At 41.9% G+C, this 15,448-nt stretch overlaps 1 protein-coding gene across 1 annotated transcript in view; it reads right to left on the reverse strand.

The window, feature by feature from the left end:
- Nucleotides 1-6,268: 6,268 nt before the first annotated feature.
- The window catches only part of sfswap (splicing factor SWAP), an 82,931-nt gene continuing 73,751 nt past the window's right edge, over nucleotides 6,269-15,448 (reverse strand). The window contains exon 19 of the mRNA XM_054744881.2: nucleotides 6,269-6,626. Coding sequence (XP_054600856.2) covers nucleotides 6,561-6,626 — 66 coding nt within the window. The 3' untranslated portion in view covers nucleotides 6,269-6,560. The remainder of the gene's footprint in view (nucleotides 6,627-15,448) is intronic.

Here is a 15,448-nt window from a genome sequence, read left to right on the forward strand (position 1 = left end):
TGGTGCCCCTGATGCAGGACGCTACCTGAAGGCGTGGGAGACAAAGAACCTCCGCGGGCGTAACCTGGAGTCACTACGTAGCTTAGCCCGCCAGCCGCCCGCCATTATGGAGCCCGCGGTACACACATCACCAGATTCCTCCACGAAAATTATGCTAATTAACGCGTGCTCCATCGCCAACAAGTCTCACATCCTCAACGATCTGTTCCGCACCAAAAAATTAAACTTTTTGTGGATTTCTGGGTCGTGGCAGCGCGAAAATGACGCCACTCATCTCCGTGAACTCTGTCCTCAAGACTGCTCTTTCTTCTCTGCTCCACGGACCACAGGCCGCAGTGGAGGAACAGCTGTTATCTTTCAGAAACACTTTTCGTGCCAAATTATATCCTCAAACTCCTACAGCTCATTCGAGATGATCATGATTAAAATTGGTCGAGTTCAACCAGTTTATGGAATTCTGGTCTATCGCCCACCTGGATCTACTTCATCCTTCCTGTCTGACTTTCAGGACCTCCTATCTTCAACTATTAAACTAGACAGGATAATCATTGTTGGAGATTTCAACATCCATGCTGAGGATCTATCTAACAGCTCCACTAGGGAGTTCCTAAACATGATGAACTCTTTTAACTTCTCTCAACACATGTCTGGTCCCACTCACAGTGCAGGCCACACCCTGGATCTGGTCTTTTCCTACGGACTTCTTGTTGATAAGCTGCAGATACATGATGTTGTGTTCAGTGACCATAAGTCAGTTTCTTTTCATATTAACCTAAATTCTGAATCTCTTTTACCAGTCTCTGCTAAGCAAAGACGTATTATCAACAGTTCTACCATTTTAAATTTCTCCTCCCTCTTTGACTTTGTACCTCCTTCCTCTGATGACGTAGAGCTCCTTACTAGCTCATTTAATGATCACTGCCTCAAAATTCTAGATCAGGTCGCCCCTTACAAAACCAGCCGCAGTTCCAGTGCCTCTAGTTCACCCTGGCTGAACAACCAGATTCTCGAACTTAGACGCTCCTATAGAAAAGCGGAACAACGGTGGAAGAGGACAGGTTTGGTTGTTCATCGCAAATATTTTAAAGAACTTCTCGAGTCATACAACGAAGCTGTAGAAAATGCCAGGTCTTCTTTCTTCAGCAACCTCATATGCCAAAATAAGAATAATCCTAAGGTTTTGTTTGATACCATCTCCAGCATCGTGTCTTCTCCTCCGCAGCAGGCTCAGCTATCTTCAGCTGATGACTGTAACAGATTTCTTCACTTTTTTGCAAACAAGGTGTTGAATCTGAGATCCAGCATACCACCAGCCCCACCCCCCCCCCACCCCCCCAGGAGGGGAGGCCCCTCAGTGCTCCGAGTCTTTCACCTCCCTCTCCCCAATTACACTAAATATACCTCAATTGCCTCAATAATCAGTCAGATGAAACTCTCATCATGCTCATCAGATATTTTAACTCCCTCTGTTTTAGTCGGGTCCCTTGCCTCTATCAGTCCATCTCTGTTGACTATAATCAACAGCTCACTGAGCCAAGGCTGTGTTCTATCTTAAGCCGGGCATACACTGTGCGACTTTTTCACTCGTAGCACTCAGCTTCAGCTCAAACTGTACGACTTCCTCGCAGAGCAGATCTCACGAGTCATGCGCTCACACTGCACGGCCCAGTTCTCGCATGCGACCTGACTGCTCACACTGGACGGTAGCAACACGTCGGCCCTAAAAATATGCTAAAAATAGCAGTTTTTACTCAACACGTCAGACTTTTTTTTTCTTGTCTTGCCTGTTGTCCTTTGGGAGTGCTGCAGGAGGACACACAGGGATTTATGGGGGTTGGATGAGTAAAACGAAATAAAGAAAGTAAATCTGTGTTTTGTGATCAGTTTAATTTGACATGAACACGACAAACATGCTTTCTTGACAATCTTTGTGAGTAAAAAACGTGTAGAAACAAAAACGAACAGTGTGTATTATTAGGGAAATAGCGAGCGAGCGGTGTTGATGCATGATTGAGCATGCGCCGTGAGTGGTTCTGATACTTTTTGGGTCGCAGCTGCTCGCAGCGCCGCTTCAACAGTGCGATACCCTCACGAGGGACGAGTGAAATTTTAAACACGCCAGAAGTCCGTGCGACCTCACGACTGCTGATCAGCAGCTGGTCAAGTGGTGTTAATCGCCTCTCGTAACCCCCTGTACACTACACGACCGCTCGGCGCAAAACTCACCCCGATGTCGTGGATTCTCGCACGACTGGAAAATCAGCTCAAAAAAGTGAAAAAGTCGCACAGTGTAAAAATGCAGTAGTGACTCCTTTTTTATTTTATTTTTTTTTACCGTGTCCTGTCTGGCTGTGAAGCAAGCAGAATTGATGTCTGAATGCTGGTGACAAGCCTTACAGATTTATTCTCAGGTGGAGCATCAAAGTGTTTGCTTTTAATGTCACGCCTGATACTTAAAACTTTATTGTTATTGTTGTTGAATGCTTTGTAATTCCGACCAGACACGGAGACAGAGGTGAAAGAGAAAGGAAGAGAAAAGGTGGGGAGAGAGGAGGAGGGGGGTGGGGGGGGGGGGTCCACAAAAATAAACAATGAACAAGAGTCTGCTTCTAGACCTGCAGAAACAGACAAAAAAAAAAAAAAACAAAAGGACACAAAAAAGGGACACAACAACAATACAACAAGATCTACCTATCACTGCGTCAACTTGATGAAAAAAAAAACAAAAAAAACAATATATATATGTATATATATATATATATATATATATATATATATATATAAAATCAACATTGCTTAACTGAAGAATCACAATAATAAATCACAACGCATTGTGCCCCCATAGTCTTAAGACATGTGTTGAACGTGCCCAAGCCCATACTTTTGAGAGCACCATGTGGGCACCTGTGTGTGTACACTCGCTTGTTTATTTAAGGTTTCTCTATAGGAGCACCCAACAGAGAGTGTGAGGGACCACAGATCCGCCCCCCAAAGATGCTCAGGAGACGGGGGGAGCTCCAAGTCCCAGAGATCCAGGCGTTGCCCCAGAATGCAGGAACCCCAAGGAGACTGCAACCAGAAAGGCCCCCGCCCCCCTCGAGAGGCACAGAGGATCGCCCCGGGGGGCCACAACCAGCAGCCGGCAGAGTCCCTGGAGATATCAGCGGCAAGCCCACAGGTCCTGTAAAGTGCTTTGATACCTACATACACGCATGCCTGCACAATCACACACAAAGGGACACATGTCAAAATGCTATTTTGCAGAATAAGCTAATTTTGTACATTCAGTCAGGCTTATTTTTTGAAAGAACACTGAAAAAGCACAATTACCAAACATTCAGAACACACACATGCAAACTATTGTATGGCATCTCTAAATAACACACAAACCATTTTTTTTTTGCAAAATATGTATTATAATGGGCAGTCAGAGGTAAAGAAATACAGCTAAATCATTCAGTTGAAATGCTGGGTCAGCCATTGCCCTGCTATATATGGAGAAAGTATGCCATGTAGTGAAAAACGGTAAAAACTGCTTCTTACATTTGTGATGAGAATGTAAACACGGGCACAATCATAATTTTTTAAAATTATGCCAATATTTATGCTAATTAAAAATATATGATTTACATGAAAGTCAATGGCACAAAAAATGCTTCAATGTGCTTAACTGTACAAAATGATTTCCACGTTTTAATAAAGTAGGTTGAATATTTTTTCAAACTTTTTTTTGTAATTCCTTCCAAAATACACATCCTCCATAAAAATTAGATAAATTGCATTAACATAGCCAAAGTTATTCACAAAAATACACGTGTCAGCACAAAAAAATGCTCTAATGTGAGGTAAGGGTTAAATTATCTAGTTTACACTCATGACAAATCTGAGGGGGGTGAATTTTTTTCTCACTCTTCTGTTTAAGTGTATTAAAAGTCTAAAATTCTGTATAATGAGCATCCGACCCACGTGACCACAGAGCTAGCTCTGTGGAAAGGCCTCAGTAGAGCCTCGGTCTGGCTTGGAAACTGTTCCAGGATTTTGAGTCTCTTTGTGTGTGTATTCCTTTTTGGATATTTTTAGTGCAATTGTTGGACAAAATGACTTGCTGTGGCATTAATTGCACTAATAGAGCGTCCAAGGAGTCTCCACTGCATTTTTTCGGTAAGTAAAATTATATTTATGTATTTTAGGTCACTGCCGAGCTGAGCTTAGATTTTAACATGTACTGTTTAACCATGAAATTTAAATGTAATAGGGTAAAACCCAGTGCATTTAACATAATGCTGCACTTTAGAGAAGTTGAAATATAACATCTTGGTGGAGCTCTCGGGAGACCGATGTTTTCCACCCGTTTCTCCCCTCCCCGCAGCTCGGCGCATCTGTCTGATCGCGGCTTCTGTTTGCTGCGCGGGCTGCCGGCTTGTGGAGCTCTGGGATGGAAACCGTTCCATCCGGTTCTCCCCAGCAGCAGCTCTGCGCATCTCAGATCGCAGCGGCGCTCGTCTGCTGTGCGGCTGCCGGCTTGTGGAGGTCTCAGAGACCTCTGTGTTCCACCCGGTTTTACCCAGCAGTCAGCCCGGCGTATCCTTGACTCAAAAGCTCTGGTGTTGTGCACAGTTAACTCCGGTTGTAGCTAGGTTGCTACCTCCGGTAGCTTAGCTCCCACCTCCGCATTAGCTTTGGGTTAGCTTGTAGCTAGTTCGACCAGGTGTCATCAGTTGATCCAAGCCTTACAGCCCCACCCTCAGCTCCACCTCTCTTCCCTTTTGTGGAATCGTCTGGGCTTGACGGAACCTGTGACACGGTCAAAATGGCGGTGGTGGCCACCTCCCATTTTAGCACAAAAACTTATTGAAGCCTATGGAAACCCATTGTCCATATATGTATGTTGATGGGCTGATCCCATCTGGCCTTGCAGCTTTCCTGTTTTTAAGCCGAAGACAAGTGCAAAACGTTAGAAAAAATATGCTGTCCAATCAGCAAAGATGCCAGGCTGTTTTATAAACAATTCACCAGATTATTTCATTCTTTACATCCAATTATTGCTTAAGTCAATGCCAAATATCTTAAATGTTTGACAACACAGACAACCGAGTGAGTCACCCAGTCATTGACGTTTTATTGAAGTAATAATGTTTTGATTTTTTTTAAAGCTAAACTGTTAATCTCATTTGAAGTTTTTTCAGCAGTGACAATCTAAATAACTTTACTGAGGGGAACAAAAATGGGAAATTAACAATTGAACTTGTGCACAGATTTCTGGCACACCAACCTCAGGATGTTTCAAAACAACTCTTAGGATTTTAGATAAAACTGACATCTTCTAAACTCTCAGCTCGTTAGCTATTAGGTGAAAATTATTTTCCCAAAATGAAACCATCATTTCCATCCGTCGGCTGTCATTGCCTCAAAAACAAAGCTCGGAATTAAATAGTTTTCCTCCAGCTAAACTACAAAAAGCTGCAAAACAATGAACTTTCACCAATAGGAAAACTTCTGAATGCTTTCTGAAACTTTCGGTTTCAGTGTGAGACATTTATGGCTATTAACTGGCAAAATTACAACTACTTTAAAGAGCTGGGGTCATTTTATAAAAACTTATTTACTCATTTTCTTGTTGCTGAAGTAAGAAAAACCCTTCCATATTCCAACTTAATTACATTTCTGACAGACTGCTCATTTTCACCAATGCTGGGATTGTTGATTGTAAAGAAAAGAAGGAACTTGTTGTAAAAAGTCAGTTTAAGCCTCAACTTTCAGCTGATAATTTAGTTGTTTTATCAACACAGATACTGGTCCGGTGGACAAAACAGAGAAAAAGCCTCTAAACATGATCACACAGTCATACTTTTCATGTATTTACAGTACAAACTGTTTATTTGTTTACATTTTTAAGAAAATGCTTAGATGAACCATGACTGAAACTTTGACTGCTTACAAATTTGTTCTGCATGAAACTTCAGGAAGAGAAGGCCACTCTACAACTGAGGCACAGGATAAAAACTAAATCCTCTTTTAGTAGAATAATAAAATGATGGAGAGAATGAAAAATCTGGGGGGAGAAACAGTAGCAGAGAAGACAGGAAGAAACAGATGATCCAAACATAAACCTTCACAGAAGGAGATAATTCACTGCAGCTCAAGGTAAGGCTGCAAAAATGACTGACATCTTTACGAGTTTATCATAAAACAGGATGCAAAATAGAAAACAAATGTGGATTTTCTCAACTGTTTCTCGCTGCACCCAAAAAAAAAAATTAAATTAAAAAATTTAAGTCTCAACTGTGACTAAATCTTCCAGCAAATGAGCTGTCTGCTCCAGTCAGGCGTGAAACCCCACACTACAGCGCCGCTCCGGCTCACTCAGGTCGCTCCAGACTGCAGGAGGCGTACTGCAGAAGAGCCGAGTCTGCCGATGCTCGTGGGAAAATCAAACAATAAATCAGATAGAGATGCAGTTGATAAACATGAATGTGGGCCAGATAAATCTCCAGGAAATTGGAGAACAGCGGTCTTTGACCAGCAGAGGTTGTCATGGCTACAAAAAAGCAACACCGTCTTTAGGAAGTGGGAGGCTGGAAGGTTTTGGAGGTGGCAAGCATGGCTCGTACTTTGGCCATCAGATCCTGAAAACGAAGAGAAATACAAACAAAATTAGTTTGAATTAAAATGATTGGTTTTAGTGAACACATTTAACCATTAGTCAAAGATGACACAAGTAAACACAAAAAGCTGTTTTGAAATTATGGTTTTTATTATTTAGGGAGAGAACAAAATCCAAACGTACATTGCCGAGTGTGAAAAAGTAATTGCCCCCTGAACCTAATTGGCTGGGCCAATTGCAATAACTGCAATCATGCATTTGCGATAACTTGCTACAAGTCTTTTACAGCACTCTGGAGGAATTTTGGCCCACTCATCTTTGCAAAATTGTTGTAATTCAGCTTTATTTGAGGGTTTTCTAGCATGAACCGCCTTTTAAGGTCATGCCATAGCATCTCAATAGGATTCAGGTCAGGACTTTGACTAGGCCACTCCAAAGTCTTCATTTTGTTGTTCTTCAGCCATTCAGAGGTGGATTTGCTGGTGTGTTTTGGGTCATTGTCCTGCTGCAGCCCCCAAGATCGCTTCCGCTTTAGTTGACGAACAGATGGCCGGGCATTCTCCTTCAGGATGTTTTGGTAGACAGTAGAATTCATGGTTCCATTTATCACAGCAAGCCTTCCAGTTCCTGAAGCAGCAAAACAACTCCAGACCATCACACTATCACCACCATATTTTACTGTTGGTATGATGTTCTTAGTCTGAAATGCTGTGTTACTTCTACGCCAGATGTAACGGGACATTTGCCTTCCAAAAAGTTCAACTTTTGTCTCATCAGTCTACAAGGTAATTTCCCAAAAGTCTTGGCAATCATTGAGATGTTTCTTAGCAAAATTGAGACGAACCCTAATGTTCTTTTTGCTTAACAGTGGTTTGTGTCTTGGAAATCTGCCATGCAGGCCTTTTTTGCCCAGTCTCTTTCTTATGGTGGAGTCGTGAACACTGACCTTAATTGAGACAAGTGAGGCCTGCAGTTCTTTAGAAGTTGTCCTGGGGTCTTTTGTGACCTCTCGGATGAGTTGTCTCTGCGCTCTTGGGGTAATTTTGGTCGGCCGTCCACTCCTGGGAAGGTTCACCACTGTTCCATGTTGTTGCCATTTGTGGATAATGGCTTTCACTGTGGTTCGCTGGAGTCCCAAAGCTTTAGAAATGGCTTTATAACTTTACCAGACTGATAGATCTCAATTATTTTTGATCTCATTTGTTCTTGAATTTCTTTGGATCTTGGCATGATGTCTAGCTTTTGATGTGCTTTTGGTCTACTTCTCTGTGTCAGACAACTCATATTTAAGTGATTTCTTGATTGGAACAGGTGTGGCAGTAATCAGGCTTGGGAGTGGCTACAGAAATTGAACTCAGGTGTGAAACACCAAAGTTGGGTTATTTTTTAACAAGGGGACAATTACTTTTACACGCAGGGCAATGTAGGTTTAGACTTTGTTCTCTCCCTAAATAATAAAAACCATCATTTCACAACTGCATTTTGTGTTTACTTGTGTTATCTTTGACTAATGGTTAAATGTGTTTGATGATCAGAAACATTTTGTGTGAAAAACATGCAAAAGAATAAGAAATCAGGAAGGGGGGAACGAGTTTTTCACACCACTGTACATACATATATATATATATATATACATATGTATACACACACACACACACACACACACACACACACACACACACACACACACACACACACACACACACACACACACACACACACACACACACACACACACACACACATATGTGTGTGTGTGTATGTCAACACGGTGGAATTAATAGAAGCTTTAAAGAACAAACTCTGGACGGTGTGAGGTGAGTTTGTCTCACTGCAGAAATAAAAACACATACGGAGCGTCACCAGTCAGACGCAGCCGCTCACCAACACTCGTGTGTGTGTGTGTGTGTGAGCGTGAGCATCAGAAGGCTGAACAATAATCTGTAGAATAGTTAAAGTCATCATGCTAGAGCAGCTTTCTTTGTGGTGGACCACACCAGCTTCTGCCACAATAAATAAATAAATGACACGCAAAGTTGTGAACATTTTAATTTCCTTTTTGAACTATTTCTGTTGAGAGTTTTAATGTTTAAAATTTGTTAGATTGTTACTGACAGCAGCTACATTTAAGTTTCATGTTCTGTTCTGACTGAATGCTGCTGCAGCATGGAGGTGTAGTTCTCAGTCATCCTGGACATGATCATCCTGAGAGTTTCAGCTGAAAACAGCTGGAAGTTTCTGGATATGTTGGAGACATTTAGCCTCTCATCCCAGAGGCTTCTTCCAGACTTTGGTTGTGGTCAGAAACAAACACACTACACTGGTTGTGCTTCAAGTCTTTTTCTTTTTTTCTCCAAAACATGTTTTTGTCTAAATGAAGGTGATGCTGTTGTTCATAGAATTAAAATTCATGTTGAAGTTGAGATTATTATCCTCTGTCAGTGCGCCCCAGAGCAGCTGTGGCTACATCGTAGCTCATCACCATCAGTGTGTGAATGTGAATGGATGGATGATACACTGTAGTGTAAAGCGCTTTGGAGTCCTTACTCTGAGAGGCGCTATGCAAGTGCGGGTCATTTATCATTATTTCATCAAGTAGGACCTGTAGTTAGCTGGCTCATTTAAAACATGGCATGTCTTGAAACAATCGGAATCGGGAATCGAAATGAGGAATCAGAATCAGAATTGGAATCGTTCAAAATCAACCGATGCTCAACCCTATTACCAGCAGCTTTTATGAGATGAAGCCTACCACTTGGACACGTCCAAACTTAATAACCCATCTGTGTGTTCTGACTCGAGTGGATCCTCTCTAATTCCTCTACAAGTCCAATTGATCTTCAATCAGTGACGGTGCCAGAGAGCAACATTCTGCATAGATACAAAAACTAATCACCATCACTTGAAGTAACTAAGGAAAGCAGATCGGGACTGAGGTTGTAACACTTCTGTTCTCTTTGTGGTGCATTACAGCTCTTCAATGAATAATTATTCCTGCTGTAATTAATCAAACTACTCCCGAGGCGTGAAAGAGCTGCTAGTAATGCAGCTCCCACCAGGAATCAGCTAAGCAGCTTGCAGTAAGCTCTCTGATTTGTTTTACTTGCGTCTTTGCCAACAGCTTGGATGAGTGAGCACGGCCGTTTAATTGAACATAACGCGTCCATCAGAGCAGTGTGACCCAGAAGGTTCTGACAGAACACTACAGGCTTTGGGAACTTTTTTTTTAAAGGAAATATGTTACACTTTTTCGCTGTGTGGGGAAATCCTTGTCAAGGCTAATAAAGGTCAGTAAGAACCCTAAGCTCCCATATGCAGATATTTCCACCTCCTTTCTTTGCATATTTATATGTTCTACTCTCTCAGTGTTACCCTCTATAGCAGGGCCATTCAATTCCAGCGTTTCAAGGGCTTCTCTGGTCCAACACACTAGATTCAGTGGTTGAATCACCTATGCAGCAGCTCATCAGACTCTGCAGAAGCCTGTTAATCACCTGCTGATTGAAATCAGGTGTGTTGAAGCCGGTTTAAAACCAAAATGTGCTGGATACCAGCCCTTCAGGCCTAGAATTGAATAGCCCTGCCCTAAAGCAACAGGTGTGTGCAGGAAAGAAAATACTATGGCTATAATTTGCAGAAAGTTCCAGCTGTGAAAACGGAGCTCAGATAAAAGCAAACAAACAGAAACTGTGGAGCAGGAAGCTGCCGAAAAGCAGTTTTTCCACCCATCTTCACTTTCCTTCCCCCTCACGTCTCAGGTAGACTTTCATTTCTGCTGACCAGAAGGCAAATGCTTGCTTTGCAGAAACGGAAGTGTTAATTTGCATTGCATCCCAGGGGTGATTCATACACGAGTGGACAAAAATGAACCCCCGAGCTTTCCTGACAGATGAGACAAATTAACAGCTGTAATCACAGAGGGAAGGGGCTGTCACATCAAATCATTCAAAAGGCCATTTTTCCTCAAACCACTGGTGTGTCTGAACAAACACACACACACACGCACACACGCACGAACACACACACACACTTTCATTAATAATGCTTGAACTTACTCGACTCTTCTTCGAGTAACACGTTTTTCCAAGAACAAAAACTATGCTAATTCATCACTGCAGCAATTAAAAACAAAGCAGCTGTGTGTGTATATGTGTAATGCATACAACTGTCATGTGTCCCTGTATGTAACCTCACACAGGGCTCTCAGAGTATTTCAATTCAAGCTGTGTGTATTTGTATTTAGCAATGCTGTTTGAATGAAACAAGATGTTCGATGGAAATCTGGTGAACTCTGCTGTTGCACATTACAAGCCATGTGCAAACCATAAATGTATTACAGTCAGTAAAGCTGCTGGTTATTGTGAGGATTCAAAATGTGCATTTAAAAAAATAAAAATGATGATGTTTGTGAACTGTGTAAAATGCTGGGTGTCGTTCTGCTCATTTGCATTTAAAGAGGCCATTCAAGCATGGACAGATGTATTGAGAGCTGTTTAAATGAGGTTTGGAGGCATGATGTGTCTTGTAAAAAGAGCATGGTGAGATCTAGGGATGTGAATAAAAAATGATACAGTGTAAAAGTGCAATATTTCTCGTTATGATACTGAATTCATAATTAAAAGTAGTGCTAAGTGTTGAAACTTGTTGAGCAGCAGTGTACTGATTTTTATTGAGAACTGGTAAAGGAAACATTTATTGCATTTCTTTTGTGTATTGCAACTCCAACTCCGACTGCTAAATGGCAGCACTTTTTACCACTTTTACAGAGTTTTCCTTAAACTCAGTCTTTAAAAACTGCAAATATTGTCTGGATTTTAGTATTGTAATATATTGTCATTCCTGTGTTGTACTATATAATATATTGCCAGACTCTTGCCAAAAAACAGTCCAGTGCTATATCGTTCATTTAGATTTGGTTCATATGGGTTCTTTGTGTACATGTAGAATTGCTGCAGTTTGCACTGAAAACAAAAGTTATAGTTTCACCTTTTCAGTGTTCCTGTGTAAGAACCAGTGGCAGCTGGTGATTTTTTTTTCGGTGGGGCGCATTTTAACAGATGTTGTGCTGATAAGAACATGCCTGCCGCGAGATTTGCATGCCCCATTGTGGGAAGGTGCATTAGACGCATATGAGAAACGCACCAACTTTTCAATATTAACACAGTAACAGCTGCCATCCCAACACAATAGGTGGGGCAAAATGCTAACAGCTACCACCCAGCAAGAGAAAGAACACTGGAACTAGCAATTACAGTGAACTTCTTAAATGAGTAGCCAGACAGCACGGCGATCCCATTCCTTGAGATGGAACCGCTACTCACGATACAAAATTAACACCTACCAAAAATATCACCATCAGGACATTAAACAAGAGATTAACAAAAACCGACACAACCCTAGTAACGGAACCCCTCAAAAAACAACCGAAAACACACCAAAATAGAACAACTGAAAACAGGCTAACCACAACGCACCTCGCCTACTGCCTGTTCCACAGTGGGCGGGGTTACTACACAACGGACTACAAGCAACTAAGTTATTCCAAAAACATGCTTAATATTCATCAATATATGCAAACTCAGAAGCAAAACGAACAAAGCTCATTTCACAAAGTCAAAAGTGTAAATTCAGTCTTACCCTTGTTGGTTCATAGTCTTAATAATCCGTGCTATAGTTCAAAAATCCACTTTTTTTACCTGCTGGCATGTTTATAAGTATCTAATGCCACATTCCATCATTTTCTGGTTCTTCATAATAAAAACACTTCATGAGGTGTACTCAGCTGCTCTACAACAAAAACGGACGATGAACTGTGGAGAATTTCCGGTTCTGTCCTGAGACTCCCCTGCCAGTCTTCTGCCATGTTTTTGCGATTGCAATATCTCTGCGCCCAAAGGCTTTCCTATTCTTTTGTATTGGAGGGGGATCTAGCGCGCATGTGCCAGATACGGCGTAAAGCCTGACTTATACTTCTCCGTCTGCATGGAGACAAACAACGCCATTATGCATCGGCGCAAGGGCTCTCAGACGGGCTCCCAGAGGGTGACAGAGATGTGCCCAAAATTTTTAACATCAGTCCCAAGTGACGGAGACCGCAGGCTTGTGATTGCTCAGGAAGCCGTCTCCTGTAAATTCATCACCAGGACTGCTGTTGCCCCTATAAAAAGTAAAAAGATATTTAGCGGCAAACCCTGAACAGAAAAAATTCAGAAAATATAAACATTTATTCACCCGTGAGTGAACGAGTATGGAAACAACGGGAAACGTGGGTTTAGAGGTGGTGACCGAATGAGGAGGTGGATAAGAATGAAGGACAAAATTGTCTGTGTTATAGTCTCTGAAATATATAAACACATTAGTAAATACACTATCGTGGACCGGACACGAGTGGTATGGTGGCTGGATACCACAGAAAAACGCTATGACCTCTGTTGTCCTGGTGGGGAATAGCTTTGCAACACTCCATTGCCTGAACAGAAGTTTGAATGTGAAAACCTTTCCGACACTCTTCTTCTCCGTTGCGGAGCTCATGGAGAAGTTAAAGATTGGTGTGCCCATTGTGGTAAAACTACACTTAAATGCAGATTATACACAGCACTTATAGACTGTATGATGTATAGATTGTTGAGTTTAATATTCATGTTGTTTCTTATATTTTGTGATTTATATCTTTCTCCTTTTTCTGTGAGACTGGTGGCGCAGCAATCTAGCCCCATCTATGGACAAGCCGCCACTGGTAAAAACGATCAAATAATTATTATATTTCCTGTTGTAGCTTCACAAACAGCCTCTATAAGGATACATACATTGTCAGGACTGATGAGCTTAAAGCCGGGTGTACACTGTGCGACTTTTTCACTTTTTTTAGCCGATTTTCCACTCGTGCGAGAATCCACGAGATCGGGGCGAGTTTTGCGCCGAGCTGTCGTGTAGTGTAGAGGGGGTTGCAAGAGGCGATTAACACCACGTGACCAGCTACCGATCAGCAATCGTGAGCTCGCACAAACTTCTGGCGTGTTAGAAATGTTGCTCGTCCCTCGTGAGGGTATCGCACTGTTGAAGCGGCGCTGCGAGCAGCTGCGACCCAAAAAGTACCAGAACCGCTCAAGGCGCATGCGCAATCCTGCATCAACACCGCTCACCCGCTATTTCCCAAATAACACACGTTGTTCGTTTTTATTTCTACATGTTTTTTTACTCACAAAGATTGTGATGAAAGCTTGTTTGTCGTGTTCATGTCAAATTAAACAGATCACAAAACATATTTACTTTCTTTATTTCTTTTTCCTCATCCAACCCCATAAATCCCTGTGTCCTCCTGCAGCGCTCCCGAAGGACAACAGGCAATACAAAAAAAGTCTGATATGTTGTGTAAAAACAGCTATTTTTAGCATATTTTTAGGTCCGACGTGTTGCTACCAAACGTACAGTGTGAGCAGTCGGGTCGCATCAGAGAACTGGGTCGTGCAGTGTGAGCACATGACTCGTGAGATCTGCCCTGCGAGGAAGTCGTACAGTTTGAGCTGAAGCTGAGTAATACAAGTGAAAAAGTCGCACAGTGTCCGCCCAGCTTTAGATAGTTAACTCATTTACTGCCACTGCTAAGGTCGTCATTTGCATTATTTTAATGGGTGGGCGTTGGAACGAGCCCCCGCACCGTGAGAACAAACATCCCAGCTCTAAAGCTGATCTTCAGTCGCATACATCACACGTCACGTGATCAGGAAGCAGAAAATCCATGTGTTAGGAGATCGTTCTGGGCCGCTGCTGTAAAAAAAGTGAGGCGAGAACCGGAAAAGCTTCTACCGCTCACAATTTGACAATGGATTATGAAAGAACGGATAACGCTCGAAACGCACAGATTCTTCCTGATGTAAGAAGTGAGTCTCGACTTTGTTTTGGTAGTTTTGGTGTAGACATCATTCTAGCGTGCAACATTCTGTGACTCTTCAAAAAACAGTGAAAACGCTGAAAAACGCTACGAGCAAGAGGCTTTTCTGATCAGGAAACGGCTGGCAGTTAATGAGTTAATGAAATGGACATCAGTGTAAAGGGTTAAACAATGTTGCATAAACCAGTCTTTTTGGAGATGGAAGATGTTTTAAAGTGGCAGAAATAAATAAACATATAGCTAAGCAGTCCTGAAGCCCACAAAGCAAATCTTCAATAAAAAAACAAACCTATCTATAAATTTAAAAAGCATTAGGTAATAAAAACTTGCAACATCTACACTTAAAAAATGGCCCAAATAATCCCTTCAGGTCCATTTGAGCTAACAGAACTCATTCAGAGATTTTCAGCTGATTCACAACTGTAATAGTGTTACATTTTATCTGTCCTGTCCTCCTTTGACCTGGGGTCAAATGTTAGGTTAGAAGTGGGGGTGGAGCTATGGCGTAACTGCTTTGAACACAAGAACCCTTAAGGCATTTTTACTGTTTTCATATTGTGACATGTAATAACTTAGTTAGATGGTGTTCATGTTGTCCTGACTTTTCCTATTTTTGTGTGTCAATTATTTTTACGTTATAATTTCCATGAAATAATGTATTAAAAAAGAAACATTGATTTTGTCTTTGTCTCCCACAAGCAGTCAGCCTGACGGCTCAGTTGTTTACATGGTAAAGTTTGCCCGTGCATGACGAACAGCATCACCATTGCTAAGCAACCAACTTTCCAGCTTGTGCACGCTCACTCTCCGTTCAAACTCCGTGTGAAATAACTCCTAAAACGGCTTTTAGAAGATTGTTCTCAGTGAAACAAGCATTAGAAATGACACTGATTCAAGCAGAGAGGGGAAAGCTGAAAGCTGATGAAAACTGGTCAGTGGGAAGCAGCTGGGAC

Source organism: Nothobranchius furzeri, chromosome 6 (genome assembly GCF_043380555.1).
Source record: "Nothobranchius furzeri strain GRZ-AD chromosome 6, NfurGRZ-RIMD1, whole genome shotgun sequence".
NCBI classification, from domain to species: domain Eukaryota; kingdom Metazoa; phylum Chordata; class Actinopteri; order Cyprinodontiformes; family Nothobranchiidae; genus Nothobranchius; species Nothobranchius furzeri.